General features: G+C 48.3%; 1 protein-coding gene across 1 annotated transcript in view; it reads left to right on the top strand.

The window, feature by feature from the left end:
* Positions 1 to 19,278, top strand: part of CCNJL (cyclin J like) — a 54,970-nt gene that overhangs the window by 17,682 nt on the left and 18,010 nt on the right. The window contains exon 3 of the mRNA XM_024750619.1: positions 10,181 to 10,394. Within this exon, the coding sequence (XP_024606387.1) occupies positions 10,181 to 10,394 (214 nt within the window). The remainder of the gene's footprint in view (positions 1 to 10,180; positions 10,395 to 19,278) is intronic.

Below are 19,278 nucleotides of genomic sequence, written 5' to 3'. Positions count from 1 at the left end.
TGGGACAGGGGCAGGAGATTTAATCTTGAGCCCAGTCCCTGGACCCCGCAAGGCAGGGCAGCCAGCACTTGGCTGCCCGGGGCTTCTGTGGCTGGCATCTGTGGCCTCTTGTGCCCCTCCTAGGCTCCTAATACCACAGCCATGTGGAAATTCTTACCAGGGGCCATTCTTCAGGTGGAAGCTGTGGTTTTTAATCTCAGCAAGCTTTTCAGTTAATCTCTTGATTTCGAATCATCAAATTATTAGGCAGTGAGCCAAGGATTTTCACCAGAGTCTTGCCTTGCAGATGTGCCGGCGTTTCATTTTCCCCAGCGCACCAGGGCCCAGCTGCCAGCACCCTAAAGCACCATTTCACAGAACAAGCTCTCTGGGATGTTGTTAGTCTGCCCCTGAAAAAGGACAGCAGGTGGTGGTGGTCTGTGGATAAATAAATTTAACCTAGCGTTTCTCAAGACTATGTAAGTTTTTTCCTGAACAGATGTTTCAGGGCCTCTAATGGGCTAATATGTATGTAGTGTTTCCCGAACTAATGGTCCAGAGAACCCTTTTTTCGGGGGCTGGGGTGTCATGGAACACATGTGGGGAAGCATTACCTTTGGAGTGACCAAGTGTGGAGGGCATAATTTACGATTCTTAAAGCTCCCAGCCCTCTGTAAACACTGACCTTCTTCCTCCTCGGTCACCCTGTGTTGCTGTTGAGTAGACTGAGGCACACACCACCCCAAGGCAAGGACAGCTTTCTCTTCCCCTGGAATTCAGCATTTCCCCCACCCCCACCCCCCTGCCCTCACACTGCCAGGCTTTGTGAGTAGTTGGAATTGCTCAACTAGATGAATAGTTTTATTCAACCTGAGATCAGGAGCAGCTCATTTTTTCTTACCTTTTCATTTCAAGTATTTGCGGTTCCCCAAATTTGGAGATTTGGGTAAGTATTGAGTATCTCTTTTGTGTCAGGCGCTGGGGTCACAGAGCCGAACAAGATGAACCCAGTCCCTGCCCTCGTGATGCCCAGTCAGGGGTGAAGAAGGTGGTGCTTGTATAGGGAGAGGGAGGGAGGGGTGGATGGAGGGATAGATGGATGGATGGCTGGAAAGTCCTGGATGCTCGGAGACTGACAGGGGCATGACCAGGGAACACTTTTCAGAAGTGACTTTTAAGCAGAGATCGGAAGAAAGAGTGGGTTAATAGTCAATTAGAAAGTAACACAGTGCAGGACACCAAGAGGTCAAATGAAGACTTCCCTTTCTCCCCTAATATGAGAAACCAGGGGTGACTGGCTGAACTTTCACAGTACGCATGACCTTCAGAGCCCTCTGAGGTAAGCCTTAAAATGCCGGCGGAGGCTGTTTGTGAGGGGCACACACTGAATTTTCTTCCCCGTCTCTCCTGCAACAGTGATGGGCTGGGGTCCTGGCTACGGGCTCAGGGTCTGTTGAAGTGCACTTGGGGCTGGTCTTGCCCATGTTCCCACGCACATCTGAGCCCAGCACAGGTGCAGAGGGTTTGCCAACCTCTGCCAAGGTCAGCACCTCTGTGCTGGGGGCAGGGGAGGGGGAAGCATGGAAACCTCCAAAGCCTCTACAGGTGGCCCTGCTGCCTCTGTGTGTAGCTCGGTTTGGGGCTTCATGTGGGTCATGATTCACTTGTCCCTGGCCTCTCTTGGAGCCCTGCACCTCTCAGGTGGTCCTCTTTCTGCTTTGAAAGCCTCAGGCAGAGCTCTTAGGCAGCAAGGAGAGTGTTTCTAAAGGACTCAAGCCTGTCTTGACACCCACCGCCTTCCTCTCCCCCAAAATGGCACCTCTGGTATCCCTGGGGTTTCCCACTCGGGAGCCGTTCCCCCACCCCGTTGGTTACCCCAGGGAAGGGTGCAGGACCAGGTAAGGGAGACTCGGGGGAGGAGGTTAGAGAAGGCCCCAGGTGGAGGGAAGTTTCCCCAGTTGGTGTTTGCTTGGGTCGCAGCTGTGTTCATCACAGAACACTCCATTCATGCATTCATACATTCATGCACTCATTCAACAGATACTCATTCGCCCTCACTGTGTGCCGGGTACCAGGGGTACAACCAAGACCTGGAAAGAGGTGGCTCCCTCCCTCCCGGAGATCACATTGTGGGTGGTGGGGGCAGGGAGGGGGCGACAGATGGAACACTTGAGTCAGCAGTAACCGCTGATTGTAGGGGTGCTGCAGCAGAGGGGGGGTCAGGGAAGGCCTCTCAGACGACACCCGAAGGAAGATAGGAGATACAGCCCACATGTCCAGAATCGGGGTCTGGTTAAGTCACAGCACAACCTCACAGTGAAACTCCAGGCAGCCATTGAAACCACAGATTCCTGTGAAAGGGACGTGCTTGTAGATGAGGATCCTGTTCTGTGAAAGTTTGCACAGAGAAACATCCAAAGAATCCATGTGAAACTTAATAGTACTTCTCGCTGCACTGGGGATTATCAGTGATATTTGTTCTTTTTTACTTTAGAAGATTTATCAGTGAGCACCTAATTTATAATTAGTAAAAAGAAGAAACAAAGAAAAACACTACTTCTGGGTAGTGCCTTGGTGGGGTCTATGCATCTTGTGAGGGTGAAGCGGGATATTTAGCCCAGCACTGGCAGGGGGGATGCTATTATTAAAGAGCTGATTTTGTCAAAGTGATGATGCAGGGTTGCCAGGGAATCCTCGGGGATAAGGTTTGAGCTGGGCCTTATTATAGTGGGTATCCAGTCCCTCTCTCCATTTTTTTCAAACTGGAAACACAGTAATTGAAGTAATAAAGCGAATGTTTTTTTTTTTTACAGTGAATGTTTTTTAAAAATCTGGGCAGTGTTAAAAAGCGTGAAAGTAAAAATCATGTGGGATCCCAGCCCTCTGAGATAACCACTGTAACCACTTTGGTATACGTCTAATAGTTTTTTTCCTAGTCCATTGTTATTATTTTTAAAAATATGATAAACTACTGAGATAACAAGAGCAGGGTTTTTTTTAAGGTGGATCCCCCTGCCCTCACCCTATCATGGCCATCTGTCCCTGTGCTCCCGCCTCTAGATGTACCTGAGGCACAGGTGCTCTCCCGTCTGGATCAGGTGATAAAGAGCCAGAACTGGGGAGGGAGAGTTTCAGGAAGCTTCTGCCTGCCCCTCCACCCCTCCTCTCAGTGCCCTCTCCGCAGCTTTTGTGCTGGCCACACCGATGCTGCCCCTGGCCCCAGCTGGAGCAAAGTCACCCTGCCTGACTGGTTCCTGCCCCCTTTCTGCCCGCGCCAGCTGCTGCGTGCCTGCCAAGTGCCTGCCTAATCCAGGAGAGCTTCCTGAGCCGCCTCTCAGCAGGCTGCTCTTTGGTTTCTGGAATCCAGGCCACTCAGCACTCAACGGAGGGTCTGGCTTCATGCACCCGGAGCTGACTTAGGTCAAGAGTGCTTGGGGAGGAATGCGATCCTTAGAGCAAAGCCCTTGTAATGAATGCCTTTCCCCGCTAATTGGGTTAGGGGAGTAATCGGCTGGACTGTCAACTAAGCAGGGTAGGCATGCTGGCATCCCGCATTGTTGTTCATTTGCCAAAGAATTGCCCTGCTCTGAGGTGCAGGAGAAAAGCAGAGGCTCAGAGCTCCTAATTCCCTTTGGTTCCGGGGCTCCACAGAGCACGTGGAGTGGTCAGGCTTCCTTTTCTGCACAGACCCCCAGGCCCAGCTATAACCCCTCAGGTAGAATGTCTCGTTCCACCGTACAAAGCAGCTTCCTATGAGAGCCCGACAGAGGCAGATAAGCTCAACTTACCTGAGATTTGATTGCCCAGTTTGAGGGAAAGGCCACTGACGCTTGCTTAAGTGCTGTTAAGTGCCAGATGCTTTACATTATGGCACTGTGACCCCGGTTTTTTGCATGAGGACACGGGTTCAGAATTCACATGCCCAAGGTTAGTAAATAGTGGAGGTGAGACTCCACCCCAGAACTGCCTGACTTTACAATCTGTGCCAAGTTGCTCCCCTATATATGGCAGGGATGGGTATATTTGGAACAGGGAGGGATGTCCTTGTGTTCATTCTTTTTTTTTTTTTTTAAATTGACTTTGTTTTTTAGGGCAGTTTTTGGTTCACAGCAGTACTGAACGGAGGGTACAGAGATTCCCCATGTACCCCTGCCACCCCCTGACATACACACAGCCTCCTTCACTATCAACAACCCCCCCACCAGAGGGGTCCATTGGTACAGCCAATGAACCTACATGGACACATTATTGTCACCCAAAGTCCACAGTTTACATTGGAGTTCACTCTTGGTGTTGCACATTCTGTGAGTTTGGACATGTATCCATCATTATAGTATCACACAGAGTAGTTTCACTGCCCTAAAAATCCTCTGTGCTCCCCCTGTTCATCTCCTCCCCACCAAACTCCTGGCTACCACTGATCTTTTCTCATTCTCTCCATAGTTTTTCCTTTCCTAGAGTGTCATATAGTTGGAGTCATAGCATGCAGCCTTTTCAGATTGACTTCTTTCACTTAGTCATATGCATGTAAGTTCCCTCCATGACTTTTGATGGCTGTTCATTCCTTTTTGCTCATGCAGATATTTTTTTGAGCACCTGCCCCTGGGCCAGGCTCTGGGCGCTGGGCAGATGGTATCGGCAAGATGGACGTGGCTCCTGTTCTCTGAAGCTAGTGTTTAGCAGGAAAAGACACATAAATAAGTAAATACCTGGCTGTGAAGAACAGCGTGCTAAGAGAGAAAACAAGGGGCACCTGATCTGGAATGATGAAGGGTCAGAGAAAGCCCCTCTCAGGAAGTGACCTTTAAACCCGTGTCTGAGGGAGGAGAAGAAATGGGGCTGGGAAGCATCGCAGGCATCTGTTCTAGTGTTCAGAAGCCTGCCCACACTTGAGACCAGCCTTTTCCAGGAAGCCCTACCTGCTAACTCCTTCCGGAGCTATTGTTGCCTGTTCTGAAGGTCCATAGCTTTTACTTTTATGCACCGATGGCCTCCTGTGAGAATCTGCTCAAGCCAGTGGGCCCTTTTCGCAGGGGAGTGTTCAGAGGAAAGACTAACAACGTATTGCTTTGAGTTTCTCTTGACACAAGGGAAAATCCAGAGGGAGGGAGTGAAGCTTGGCTGGGCTGAGCTGAGCCGGGAGGGAAGTCAGGACATTGCATATCTGACTTACTGTGTTTGGGGCCTTTGAACTGCCTTGATGAGGGCAGCGCGGCCTGGGCCAAAGGTCGCTTGGCTAATTTCCCCCAGCTGCTGCCTGTGGAACACCAAGGATCTGTGGTGTGACTGCTTGCTTCTTGTCAAGAGCCGTAGAGCCCTCTGCTTAGAGGAAATGCCCAAGTAGGCTGCAAGCTTGTGGAGGCTGCTGGAGGGTGGGGAGAGGGCCCTGTCGTTGAGGGGCTGCAGCCACACGCTGGCTGCTGATACCAGCTGTCTGGCTGTAGCCCAGGACGAGCCTGGCTGAGAGGTCTTCCCGCATGGCTGCTGCGCCCGTGTCAGTGCCCTGCTCTCAACCCTTCGCTGGCTCCCCATTGCCCTCAGGGCAGGCCGGATATCTTAGCAGGACATACAGTCTGGGACCCTGCCCACCCTCGCAGCCTGCTTTGTTCAAGCATACATACCCTCCCTCTCCGGCTGTTCCAAGGGCTCCAGATTCCCCAGACGGGACACCAGTGTGGCCTTGCAGGTGCTGTTTTTCCTGCTGAACTTCCTTTCCTTTCTGCTTCTTCAGCAGGTTAATTCCTAGACATCCTTCCAGAATTTGGCTAGACAGGTCTCTTCTCCTTGAAGTCCCCACGGACCTGCTACTCTACACAGATAGCCACACCTTCCTCTGGGCCCCGGGTGGTTGATACTCATCACTGCAGTCCCTCCCTTCCTGTTCCCCTCCCTTCCTTCACTCCTTCACTGTTTAGTTTCGGGCACCTGACCATGTTCTCATCACACCAGGGTGGTGGCAAAACAAACATAAGCAAGAGCAGACCCAGACCCCCACATTCAAGGAGCAGCATGAACCCATCAAACAGTGCAGATGAGTAATACACAGAGAAGTCAGATCTTTTCCACAAAGAAGTTAAGATTTTCTCCATGATTGAAAAAGTCTACAAATCATAAATGCTGGAGAGGATGGGGCGAAAAGGGAACCCTCCTGTACTTGGTGGGTATGTGAATTGGTGCAGCCACTATGGAAAACAGTATGGAGGTTCCTTAAAAAACTAAAAATATAATTGCCGTGTGATCCAGCAATCCCACTCCTGAGCATATATCCCGAAAAGACAAAAGCTCTAACTCAAAAATATATATGCTCCCCAATGTTCATAGCAGCACTATTTACAATAGCCAAGACATGGAAGCAACCTAAGTGTCCACTGACAGATGACTGGGTAAAGAAGATGTGGCACATATATGCAATGGAATATTACTCAGCCATGAAAAAGCATGAAATAATGCCATTTGCAGCAACCTGGATGGACTGACCTAGAGATTATCATATTAAGTGAAGTGAGTCAGGTAGAGAAAGACAAATATGTGATATCACTTATATGTGGAATCTAAAAAACAATGCAGATGAATTTATTTATAAAACAGAAACAGATTCACTGACATAGAAAACAAATTTATGGTTACCAAAGGGGAAGAGGGAGGGTGGATAAATTAGGAGTATGGAATTAATAGATACGTACTACTATATATAAAATAGATAAACAATAAGGATTGTTTACTGTATAGTATAGGAAACTATGTTCAATATCTTGTAATAACCTATAGTGGAAAAGAATCTGAAAAAATATATATATATATGTTAACCAAATCACTTCGCTGTACACCTGAAACTAACAAAATATTGTGAATCAACTATACTTCAATTAAAAAATTGTTTATTAAAAAAAGATTTTCTCCATGATTTAAAAAAAATAAAAGGTTGAGGAAGAGGCTACATTAAAATTCTTCTAGTCTCAGATCTAATATTGCTAGTTAGTTAAGCCCTGGGGTTTGTAGGACTTTGTCAAACTCAGTTTCTTCATGTATAATGTTAGGAACAGGAAATAATTGATTGAGGCTTTGGGCATCTTCCTTGAGCACAGCCCTAGGGCTACTGAGAGAGCTGTGTGGTGGACTCAGGGCTCTGGGGGAATAAGCCAGAAGAAAAGAGATCCCAGCATGAAATCTCCGCCAGGCTTTGCTTTCAGAGGAGCTTTCCCAGAGTCCACAGCTTCCCTCCGTAGTGTTGATCATGGTTTGGAATTCTGCAGTTGCCTTATTCTTTGATGGCCAGCTCTTTCTAACTGGGCCATAAACTCCATGAGAGTGGGTGATGTGTCCATCTTATTTTTTTATAATAGCTTTATTGAGATGTAAGTCACACACCATAAAATTCACCCATTTGAAGTACACATTCAGTTGCTTTTAGGGTATTCACAGAGTTGTGCAACCATCCACACTATCTAATTTCAGAACATTTTCATCATCCCTGAAAGAAACCCCATATCCATTGGCAGGTCCCCCCCGCCACTAACCTCCCCAACTGCCCCCAGCTCCCAGCAGTTGCTAATCTGCTTTCTGTTTGTATGGATTTGTTACCGAAAGGGGGGCCGCTTCCAGGGCCCAAGAGTGGGCTCTTGTCTAACGCTCGGAAATGTATTGTCCGAGGAGACACGTTATCCTTACAGGGCGAAAGGCTTTATTGGGAAGGGGCGCCTGGGCAGAGAACAGTGGAATAAGGGAGCCCAGGAGAACTGCTGTGCCGCGTGGCTCACAGTCTCAGGTTTTATGGTGATGGGGTTAGCTTTCCAGGTTGTCTCTGGCCAGTCATCTTGCTTGTGCCCCTGTTTGGTCTGACTAAGGTCCTTCCTGATGGTGTGTGCATCTCTCAGCCAAGATGGATTCCAGCGTGAGGGTTTCTGGGAGGTTGGCAGGACATATTATGGGCCAGCGTCTCCTCCCTCCTTTTGGCCCCTCCCGAATTCTCCTGGTTAGTTTGCAGCGGCAGTGTGCCCTATCGGGACCTCCTGTTGTGACACAACTCATGCAAGTGGTTATTATTGTGCCTGGCTGAGGCAGGCAGTTTTGGTCAACAGATTTTCCTATACTGGACATTTCATATAAAGGGAATCACAGGATATGTGGCCTTTTATGATTGGATTTTTTTTTACTTAACATAATGTTTTCAAGGTTCATCCATGTCGTAACACGTATCAGTATTTCATTTGTTTTTGTGGCCTAATAATATTCCATGGGATGGACAGACCATATTTTTCCATTCATCAGTTGATGGACAGTTGGGTTGTTTCCATTTGGGGGCTATTATGAATAATGCCACTATCAACATTCCAGTACAAGGTTTTGTGTGGTCCTGTGTTTCCATCTCTTGGGAATACACCAAGGATTGGAACTGCTGGGTCATGTGGTAACTCTGTGTTTCACGTTTTGAGCAGCTGCCAGATCGTTTTCCACACTGGCTGCACTATTTTACTTTTCCACCAGCAGTGTATTGAGGCTTCCAGTTTGTTCCATTTTGTCCACATTCTCGCTAACACTTGTTTATTTTCTCTTGTTTTGGTTTTTATAATAGCCATTCTAATGGATGTGAGGTGGTATCTGATTGTGCTTTTGATTTGCATTTTCCTAATGATTAGTAATGTGAGAATCTTTTCATGTGCTTATTGGCAATTTCTATATCTTCTGTGAAGAAATATCTATTCAGTCCTTTGCCCGTTTTTTTTTTTTTTTGTGGTACGTGGGCCTCTCACTGTTGTGGCCTCTCCCATTGTGGAGCACAGGCTTCAGGCTCAGCGGCCATGGCTCATGGGTCCAGCCGCTCCGCGGCATAGGGGATCTTCCCGGACCGGGTCACAAACCCACGTCCCCTGCATCGGCAGGCGGACTCTCAACTACTGCGCCACCAGGGAAGCCCTTGATGTTATCTTTTGAAAGTTTAAAATTTTGAAGTCTAACTTACGCATTTTTTTCTTTTTTTGTTCCTTCTGTCTTGGATGTCAGATCAGAGAAGCCATTCATTGCCTAATCTAAAGTCATGAAGATTTGCTCCTGTGTTTTTTCCAAGAGTTTTATAGTTTTAATCTTACATTTAGGTCTGTGTCTATCTCATTCCAGATTGTACCTCCTGTGCCTAAAATAATGCCTGATGTATAGGAGGTACTTGATACTGAGTGAAATGAATGAACTGATACCTCTTGAATGAGTGAGTGAACAGATATCTTCTCATCCCAGAGCTGTTGCTATTTAAGTAAAGCCCCAGGGTTAAGAGAGGGCATTAGACGGAGGATGGGCACCAATTTGTTTTAATCTCCTCCCCCAGGGAAGCTGCCCTTAGTGAGCTCTCACAATTCCCTTTCTGCCAGCTTTTCTTTTCCTGTTTTTCCTCAGTTTTGTTTCCCTATTTGACAAAATGTTGCTAAGACATTTCCTAAATAAATTGTGTCTTGTCTACTTTGGTTAAATTATAAATATGGTAGATATACAAGAAAAATTTTTCCATCATAAAAATCTTGGTTGGGTGACATTTCTCTTGTTGGTTTTTATTGCGTTAGACTAAATAAATTCAGGTGACACGGCAGTGTATGAATTACAAAGGAAAAGTCACCTCCTAGGGGGATATATGATGTCTAGAACTTACTTTTAGAAAAAAGCACGTATGTCTGCAGAGAGAGAAAACGTAATATGTCAACAACTAATGAATCTGGGTGAAGGCTATTTGGGAGTTCTTTGTACTGTTATTTTAACAACTTTTTTATGCTGAATTTTTTCAAAATAGGTGCTTCACATCCATTTTTCATTTAATCCTCTGCTGTTGAGGAAGAAATGAAGGTGAAGGCAGGCTGACCAAGGTCCGTCAGACTGGTTGAGTAGAGGAACCAAGATTTGGATGTGGGTCTCCAACTCAAGGCCTCCTACATGTTTTATGGCCTCGTGCATCTCAGATAGTCGAGCTTTTGCTGGGAATGACCCGCTCCTTCACCTGCCTCTGTCTTCATGTTCTTGACACTTTACAAGCCTATGCTCAGTGAGGGCAGGTGGGAGACGGTCCAGGAGTTTCTAGAATAGAGGAACTGCCATCCTGGGACTTGAAGGAAAACGAAGAGGGTGTGGAGGGAATCAATGCTTCCTCACCAGCCAGCAGGTGGGCCTCTGAGGCTCTCGGGAGACAGCCCTGACCCCCCTTCTGCCCTGCCTGTTCCAGGAGCTGAAGCTGCCCACCTTCCGAGCCCACTCCCCGCTCCTGAAGAGCCGCCGGTTCTTTGTTGACATCTTAACCCTGCTGAGCAGTCACTGCCAGCTCTGCCCCGCTGCCCGGCACCTGGCCGTCTACCTGCTGGACCACTTCCTGGATCGCTATAACATCACCACCTCCAAGCAGCTCTACGCCGTGGCAGTCTCCTGTCTTCTGCTCGCAAGTACGTGGAACCCACTTCTTTCCCCGTGCTGTTTCCTCAGCCGGTGAGCCCGGGCGCTCCCGAATCGTTCTACATTTCCATGGTCTTTGCACGTCTTCCGTGCTCATCCTTAGCTGGATGCGAACCGTAGTAATAATAGCCAACATTTTCTTTAGCATCTGTAACGTACCAGGCCAAGGGATGGGGATTTTAGCAGCTTGACCTTAATGAATCCACACAGTGACACTAGAAGACAGATACTTTTAGTACCCCCATTTCACCGAGGCACAGAGAGGTTAAGAAACTTGCCTTGGGTCACCCAGCTCATCTATAGCAGACAGGATTTGAGCCCAGAACTACATGGTGCCAGAACCTGTGTCTTAACCCCATGTTACCTGCTTTCTGACATAGGGCTTCTGAAATTGCTGGCGGGGGTTGAGGGGGGGAGCCCTAGCAACCACTGTTCTTAGAGGTGTTTAGAAATGTGACTGTTTGTGTGGGCCCCAAGCAGGGCCCATTGTGTAATTCTCCAGGCCTGGGCGCAGGCCTCTTGGAGTTTGTATCTTCCAGTGAGGCCTCACTAAACACACGGCATGGGGACTTCCCTGGCGGTCCAGTGGTTAAAACTTCGCCTTCCGATGCAGGGGGTGTGGGTTCGATCCCTGGTCGGGGAGCTAAGATCCCACATGCCTCACGGCCGAAAAACCGAAACATAAAACAGAAGCAATATTGTAACAAATTCAACAAAGACTTTAAAAATGGTCCACATCCAAAAAAAAAAACTTAAAAAACAAAACAAAACACGGCATGGCTTTGACCATCTGTCTGCCTAGGTAGGAAATGAATATGCCACTACTCTGGTCATCTGCTTAAAGCACAGTCTGCCATGCCACGCTGCAACTAAAAATTGCCCCCGATTTACCGACAGTCTTAGAAGGACCGTCCATCAGGGTCCTGCCTCTCTGACCTCAGGCCTTTCTCCTCTTCCATCCCTAGGTTCCAGCCAAGCCCCTCCTGTCACAGATCTTTGCACATGCTGTTCCCTCTGCCCACAGGACTTCCCATTCCTTCCCCCTGCCCATCTGGTCCTGGTTAAATGGCGCTCGGGCCCTGTACTCACATCCCTGAGAAAGCCTCCCCTGCCGCCTTGGGAGTGGGGTATACATAAGGCCTCCCTGAGGTACAGCCGCACGGCCTCATGCACTTTCGATTGACACTCATCTCCCCCCGCTAAGCAGTGAGTTTCAGGGAGGGAAAGGAACACATAGTAAGGCCTCAAAAAATAAGATTTGTGGACTCTCGTGCTTCCAGAGCCGGGGGCGGGAGTTCTATCCCTGGTTGGGGAACTAGGATCCCACATGCCGTGTGGTGTGGCCAAAGAAAATAAAATGAAATAAAATGAAAACAATATTTGTGGGCTAAAGGAAATGAATGGAGCCAGAGTTTCCCTTAGAGCTGGGCCAAGTTGCCCTTCATGCAGACGGGTGGGACACCCCAAAGTGGCCAGCTGCAGTCACATTTCTTTGACATCTAGTCTTTTCTCCTTAAAATTCAATCACATCTTACATTCTCCGCTACAATATGTTATTGTCCTATTTTATTTTATGGGTCCCTTCCCCATTCCCCAGTGCTTGATTCCCTCTGATGCTTTGAGACCACCATGCCCATTTTCTCCTGTGGCTTTGTCTGTCCCTGGCATGCTGCTACAGACCCTCCAGCACAATCACCCAGGTCCAGACACGTGGCTTTAGAGTTTTCAGAATTCTGCCTTGTTTTCCACCCTGGCACCTGCCACCTGCTGTTATCTTAATCCCTTTGGCTGCTCTGGGTTTACAGCCTCCTGACTTGTGATTTTCTCTACCTTGAGCCAACTGGATTTCCCATGTTATACAGGGTAGCCTGTCTTGCTGGGAGTCCAGCCTGCTCACTACTTCAAAGTCTCAAATCAGCACGCAGCTCTGTTTTGTCTTGGGAGGAGCTGGGGGGTTTGTCCCCGCTGCAGCGGCCCTCGAGGAGTCTGCGGAACCTCGAGGAGTCTGCACCGTGGCCTCTGGCCTGCTGCCGTCTGTGATCTGCGGGTTGCCTCGAGGGCCCTGGGGGCAGGGGACTCGGATTTCCATGGGTTCACCAAGGCTCCCAGCATCTGTCTGGGGAGCTGGGATGAGAGGTGCGCACTGGGGATTCCTTTGTGCCTGCTGCCGTGGCAGAGGGAGGGGGCCTTTCAGAGGGAGAGGCAGAGGCCCTCACCCACATGTCTGAGGACAGCAGCCAGCCTTGGGCAGCAGGAACGGATTTTTCAGGACACCTGCCATATGCTCAGAGGCCCCAGGAAAGAAAAGTTTCCATGACAGCCTGAAATCCTATTCATTCCTCCCTCCCCTCTCGCCAGGCCGACTGTCAGCCACAAGGGGGTTCACCTTGCCTCAGGAAGTTCTGGGTTCTGCTAATTTTGTTGCAAATAATTAATTCCCAGATAAGAAGGGGGATAGTCCTTCTTGCCCCCATCTGTCCATTCTTAGGTTTTTAAAGCTGCTTCCAGGTAAGGGCCTTTGCATAGGTGGAGCCCTCTCACCTACACATAGCCCCTTCTGCCCCCATAAAACAGGAGCCAGTCAAGGACGCATGTCTCCAAGCCTGGGGAAGGGGGCAGAAAAGCAAGAGCTTGTGGGTTGTTCCTTGGGGGACCACTGGCAAAGCCACCCTTTGCCTTTCTAGGACCAAGTTAACTTCATTTCCTACCTTGACAGAGGAGAGAATTCTAGTATAAATATAATCTAGATATAAATATACCATAAATAGGGAAGAGCCACTCTCTTCTTTAGTCTTTCATCTCACACAGCACCCCTCCCCAACTGTCTTTTGCTTGTTGGTGTTTAACTAAAAGGACAATTTGACAACACAGAAACCCCACCACTTGCAGGTGAGTTGGCTTTCACAGTGCCACGTAATAATCGTCGTCCCGGCGGGGGCAGCTTCATTGCTCACTGGTCCCCTTCTATGCGCCCAGCCCCGTGCCAAGCACTTTACACACACATCACTTGGAAGCCTCACGACCAGCCTGTGTGATTGTGCTGTCATCTGACCATTCTGTAGGCTCAGAGAGGCCCAAGGTCACACAGTTTGGAACTTTGCTTTATTTTTTTTCAATTGAGGTAGAAGTCATATCACAACATAGACTCTACCATTTTAACCACTGTAGAGTGTATAGTTCCATGACATTTAGTACATTAACGCTGTTGTGCAGACATCACCTCTCTCTAGATCCAGAACATGTTCATCACCCCAAAAGGAGCCCATGTATCCATTAGGCAGTAACTCCCCATTCCTTCCCACCCCTGGCCCCTGGCAACCACCAGTCTGTTCTGTGTCTGTATAGAGTTGACTGTTATGGGTATTTCATATGAAAAGGAGTCATACAACACGTGACCTTTTATGTCTGGTTTCTTTCACGTTCTGTTTTCAGGGTTCATCCGTGTTGTAGCATGTATCAGTATTTCATTCCTTGTTACGGCTAGATAATCTCTGTTGTATGGATAGACCACATTTGTTTTTATCCGTTCCTCTGTTGATGGACATTTGGGTTGTTTTCACGTTTCGGCTATTAGGATTAGTGCTGCTGTGAATACTCGGGCACCAGTTTGTTTGAACATCTATTTTCAATTCTTTTGCGTAGCAACCTAGGAGTGGAATTGCTGGTCATATATGGTCATTCTATGTTGAACTTTTTAAGGAAACTTGGAGTTTTACTTTTGCCTGGTTGTCACTGCTCGGAGATGACTGGGTGCTGAGTTCTTAGCTTCAGGGCATGGACCAGCCTGAGGAAGGAGAGAGGGAGGGAAAGAAAACCGGAAAGACAAGAGGCATGCTTTCTATGCTATGTTATGCTATGTAGCGTGGCCTTAAATGTGATGATACAAAAAGTATGAAATACATTTTTATTGTTAGAAACATACAAAAGATACAGAAGGACTTACTGTAAAAAAATTGTTTCCCCCCAAATCCATAGTCCCATTCCCAAAGTTTGGGGTGTATCCTTCCAGTTCTAGATGTACTTACGTATTTTCAGAATTTGGAAAACAAACCTATTTTCATTTCCGGGGGTGAGAGGAGGGAATGAATCATAGATTAACAGCCGTATAAACCGCCCGTAAAGGGACTTCCCTGGTGGTCTGGTGGTTAAGACTCCTTGCTTCCAATGCAGGGGGCACGGGTTCGATCCCTGGTCGGGGAACTAAGATCCCACATGCCACGTGGTGTGGCCAAAAAAAACCCCAAAAACTGCCCTTAAACAAAATTGCCAGATTCCCTCCCTTCCTCCTTTTTCTATTCTTTTTTTTCCTTTCTAATCCCAATTCCGTCATACTTTCTCTTTACAGACTTCTGTTTTCTTTCATTGTGACTTCCAGACCCCCACCCCACTCCCTGGGAAAGCAAGGTTTCTTTTTTTTTTACCCCGGTACGCAGACCTCTCACTGTTGTGGCCTCTCCTGGATTGTGGCCTCTCCCGTTGCGGAGCACAGGCTCCGGATGCGCAGGCTCAGCGGCCATGGCTCACGTGCCCAGCTGCTCCGCGGCATGTGGGATCTTCCTAGACCGGGGCATGAACCCGTGTCCCCTGCATCAGCAGGTGGACTCTCAACCACTGCGCCACCAGGGAAGCCCCTAAACAAGGTTTCTTAGTGCTGAGTTGTTGGTGAGCCCTGTCCTGCTCCTGGCTTCTGGCTTGTGAAAAGCTGTGAAAGCTCAGGGAGACAAGTCCATCTGTTTCTTGGGATAAAGTTCTGACTTCCATATTTTTGTAGGTGAGCCTGAGTCCAATGCTGGCCTTCATCTCAGCCCTCATCCTCCTCCCCAGGAGAGGGAAACATCAAGCAGGAGGGTGGTCCCACGGCCTCTGCAAGGGAAGGACCCCTCTCTGCACATGGGTCCTCCTGTAGGGCAGGGTCCCGTAGCCCGGCGTGAGTCTGTCATGCTCTGCTGTGCTTACCTGCAGAAAGGCCCATCTCCCTCCTGTAGAGTTTTAAAATTAGAAATGGTGTGCTCACTTGTAAATGAGATTCAAAGAATAAAATTAAAAATCTGTTACCCATCTCATTCTCCAGAGATAACTTCTGGCAACAGTCCCTTACCTCTTTTTCCAAAATGGGTCGAGTGTATTTTCTAGAAATGTTCTGTGCATATACAAACATACAGTCAGCCCTCATGAGGCCAAGATTCCATACTTGTGAATTCGCCTACTCACTAAAATTTATTTGTAACCCCAGAATCAATACTCCCGGAACTTTTCGGGTCATTCGTGGACACGTGCCGAGCAGCAGAAGATGTGAATCGCCTGGCGTGCGTGTTCCCAGCTGAGGTCGAACAAGGCAGCGCTGTGCCTTCTCAGCTCTCATACTAATAACAGGTGTCCTTTTTTTGCTGTTTAGTGCCATGTTTTCTCATTTTTCTGCTTGTTGGTGTTTTTGCTGCGTAAAACGGGCCCTAACCATCGTGCTGAATTGCAGTGTCGTGTTCCTACGTTTGGGAAGGCTGTGGTGTGTGTACCTTAGGAGAAAAATGTGTGTGTTAGGTAAGCTTTGCTCAGGTATAAGGTGTAAGTGCTGTTGGCTGTGAGTTCAGTGGTCATGAGTCAACAATACAGTAAACAGAAATACACAAAAAAGGTTATGTGTTGATCGGTTGTGATCAGAGGCTCAAAGGGACCTAACCCTGTATCTTCCCCTAGGAGCGTGGTTCTGTATTCACCACATCAGTGTGCACAGTGAATAATCAGAATCCATTACATTTGCACAAGTGGATTAATACCAAAGGTGTTTTCTTCATGGTACCTTAGGGAACATCTTTCCTGTCTGTATGGATTTACCTTACTCTTTTTACTGACTGCAGAGTTCTCCATATTATAAACACTGACATTTATAGAATGATTCCCTGTCGATGGATATTTACATTGCCATCTTTTTCTTTCTTTGTTTTTACTGCTTTAAACAACATGACAACCGCTGTCCTTTCCTCTGCATCTTTGCACACTGAGGTATGTCTGTGGGATTGCTTTGGTCAGAGGTGTGTGCATTTAAGATTTTGGTGGGTAGCACTGAATTGCCTTGCAGAGGTTTTGACCAACAGCTGAGCAGATCCCTTTTTTCTTAAATTGAACTTAATGTGTGGGAGCCTTTGGAAGCATGTGCTTCTCCACGAGAGCAACACACCATCAGAAGAGGAGCGTTGTCCCTCCCCCATCCTGGCCCCTCATCACTGCCCACTTTGAGCTTCTGTCTATGCTCCCAGCAGAGAGTACATTTGCATCCTGCCTTTCTGCCTTGTCCTGTCCAGGGTGTCCAGGTGAGAAATGAGTTCCCAGACCAACTGCTTTTAAGGCTCCTTAAGCCAGAAATCAGTAGCCTTCCTACCCAGTTACGTGGGGAGTTTCTTGCCTTTTGGGAGGTCTGAGGTCTTCTGCCAGCCTTCAGTAGGAGTTCTGTAGGAGTTGTTCCACGTGTGGATGTATTTCTGGTGTATCCGTGGGGAGGAAGGCGATCTCCGCGTCTTACTCTTCCGCCATCTTCAAGGTCCCCCCCAGTAGCCTCATTTCTTAGGTCAGGTACCAAAAAAGGCACTGCCTCTGGGTCTCGGGAGATTCTAGGAGAGGCCTGTCTTTCTCCTAGGAAAGTGCCTCACTCCCTGTCTCTCATCCCTGCATCCCTCCCCTCCCCTCCCCTCCCCTCCCCCTGCTTTGATGACTGAGAAGCAGCTTCTTTGACAGCAAAGTGGGGGGAAGCAGTCCTAATCTCTCCTGGATTTCCCTTCTGGACAAGGATGAAGGAAGGCACCCCAGCTCCCCCCAAAGCTAGGAATGCTTGGGACCCCTCTGGGGCACTAATTGTAGGCAGCAGATGCAAAGGGAGCAATTTTTCCAGGTGGCCTTGTTCAGGGGTGTACTTCAGACAAAGCCTAAGATTTATTTATAGGATTAAACCCAAATCTGTGAGGAAATGTGGCTGCCCCCGTGCAGGAAATAATTTAACACTCCCTGCCTCTCATGCAAGAGTGGCCAGCACTCAGTTTCCTCCCTGCCATGGTTTCACATTTCAGAAACCAGGATAGGTCTTACCTTTGATGTGTGCGCTTCATATGACCATAGTTTATTATTTCCTCCAAAAAGCTGCTGCAACATCAGTGGTACCTCTTCTAATCGGTGACATTTTGGCAGTGGCCACACAGCATGGGCGGACTGAAAACAGTGGTCTGTCACGTGAGGGCCACGCTGAGCAGATCCGGGCTCGGGGCTCCAGTGTTACAGTGCAGTGAGTGAGGACACGGTGATTTTCCATTTCCTGTTCCCATCTCTGCAGACTGGCAGGCTTAGAACTATTTGGGGGGAGGGATTTTGTGTGACGTGCCGGTTGGATAGCTGGCTGGGCTGGAAATTCAGAAATCACACCATTTGCCTTAGCAATTCTAATGCCCAGACCTGTTTGGCCAAGGCCTGGGGTTTTTTGAGAGGAGGGGGAATCTTGAGCTGCACGGGTTCATTAATCATGCAGTGTTCAGGGGCCCTTGACCCTGCATGGGTAAACCAGTCAAAAAACATTTATTCCACGTCTGCGATACGCCAGGTGCTGTGTTCAGCCCCGGGGAGATGGGGGTAAACAGTAGGGGTGCCTACAGGCCCTTTCATTGACGATGGTTCATTCCACGCACATATACCTACTATGCACTGAGCCTGGGAGACTGTAGGGCACAAAGCAGATCAAGTCCCCGTCCTAAAGAAGCAGACTTCAAGCCAAGCATGACCAGCAGGTCTCTGGGCACCTGCCTGGAACAAGCCAGTTGCCCTTCTGAGAAAATCCAAGTGTCCTTACTGTTAGGAGAACAGCCCGGCTCACACGAAGACCCAGACATTGACGTTGGGCAGCCTGTCCACTCCTCACGCTGTCTGCAGTTTGGCTGCTGGGAGCTAGGCATTCATCTTTATTTTCTTTTTATTTGCAGTAGCCTTGAACCCTCTCTGTAGTGAATACTTGTGTCTTGTAGTACCTTCTCCACTCTTATGGCCAGAATTGCATTATACGTATTCTCCTGCTGCTGCTGAAGTCTGAGAGGGCAGAGCTCAGAGTTCTTCATTAGGCACCCGTTCCCCACACCCAGAGACTGTCTTCCTGATTAGAGCCCCTCCTTGCCTTGCCTAGGAGACTCGGGCTCCACGTGGTGGGTGTTCACTCCCCTGGTCACAGCACCCTGCCCTCCACGGGACACCCACCGCCTGGTCAGCATTGGTCTCGATCGTACCAGCAAGGCACCTTTCAGTTGATTTTAAAACCCCTTCCAAATAAATAACTAATAAGAACCTGCTGTGTAGCACAGGGAACTCCATTCAATACTCTGTGATGGCCTATATGGGAAAAGAATCTAAAAAAAAAAAAAGAAGAAGAGTGGATATGTGGATATGTATAACTGATTCACTTTGCTGTACACCTGAAACTAATACAACATTGTAAATCAACTATATGGTGGTGCAGTGGTTAAGGGTCTGCCTGCTAATGTAGGGGACACGGGTTCGAGCCCTGGTCCGGGAAGACCCCCACATGCCGTGGAGCAACTAAGCCCACGAGCCACAACTGGTGAGCCTGCGCTCTAGAGCCCGCGAGCCACAACTACTGAAGCCCGCGTGCCTAGAGCCCGTGCTCCACAACAAAAGAAGCCACCTCAATGAGAAGCCCGCGCACCGCAACGAAGAGTAGCCCCCGCTTGCCGCAGCTAGAGAAAGCCCGCGCACAGCAATGAAGACCCAACACAGCCAAAAATAAATAAGTAAATAAATGAAATAAATTTATTTTTAAAAAATAAAAAAATGAAGATCACTGTCCTCTAAACAAAAGCCCCTTCCAAAAAAAAAAAAAAAAAAAAA

Source organism: Neophocaena asiaeorientalis, unplaced genomic scaffold, assembly GCF_003031525.2.
Source record: "Neophocaena asiaeorientalis asiaeorientalis breed wild unplaced genomic scaffold, Neophocaena_asiaeorientalis_V1.1 scaffold527, whole genome shotgun sequence".
NCBI classification, from domain to species: Eukaryota; Metazoa; Chordata; class Mammalia; order Artiodactyla; family Phocoenidae; genus Neophocaena; species Neophocaena asiaeorientalis.
This window is presented reverse-complemented; position numbering and strand designations above follow the sequence as displayed.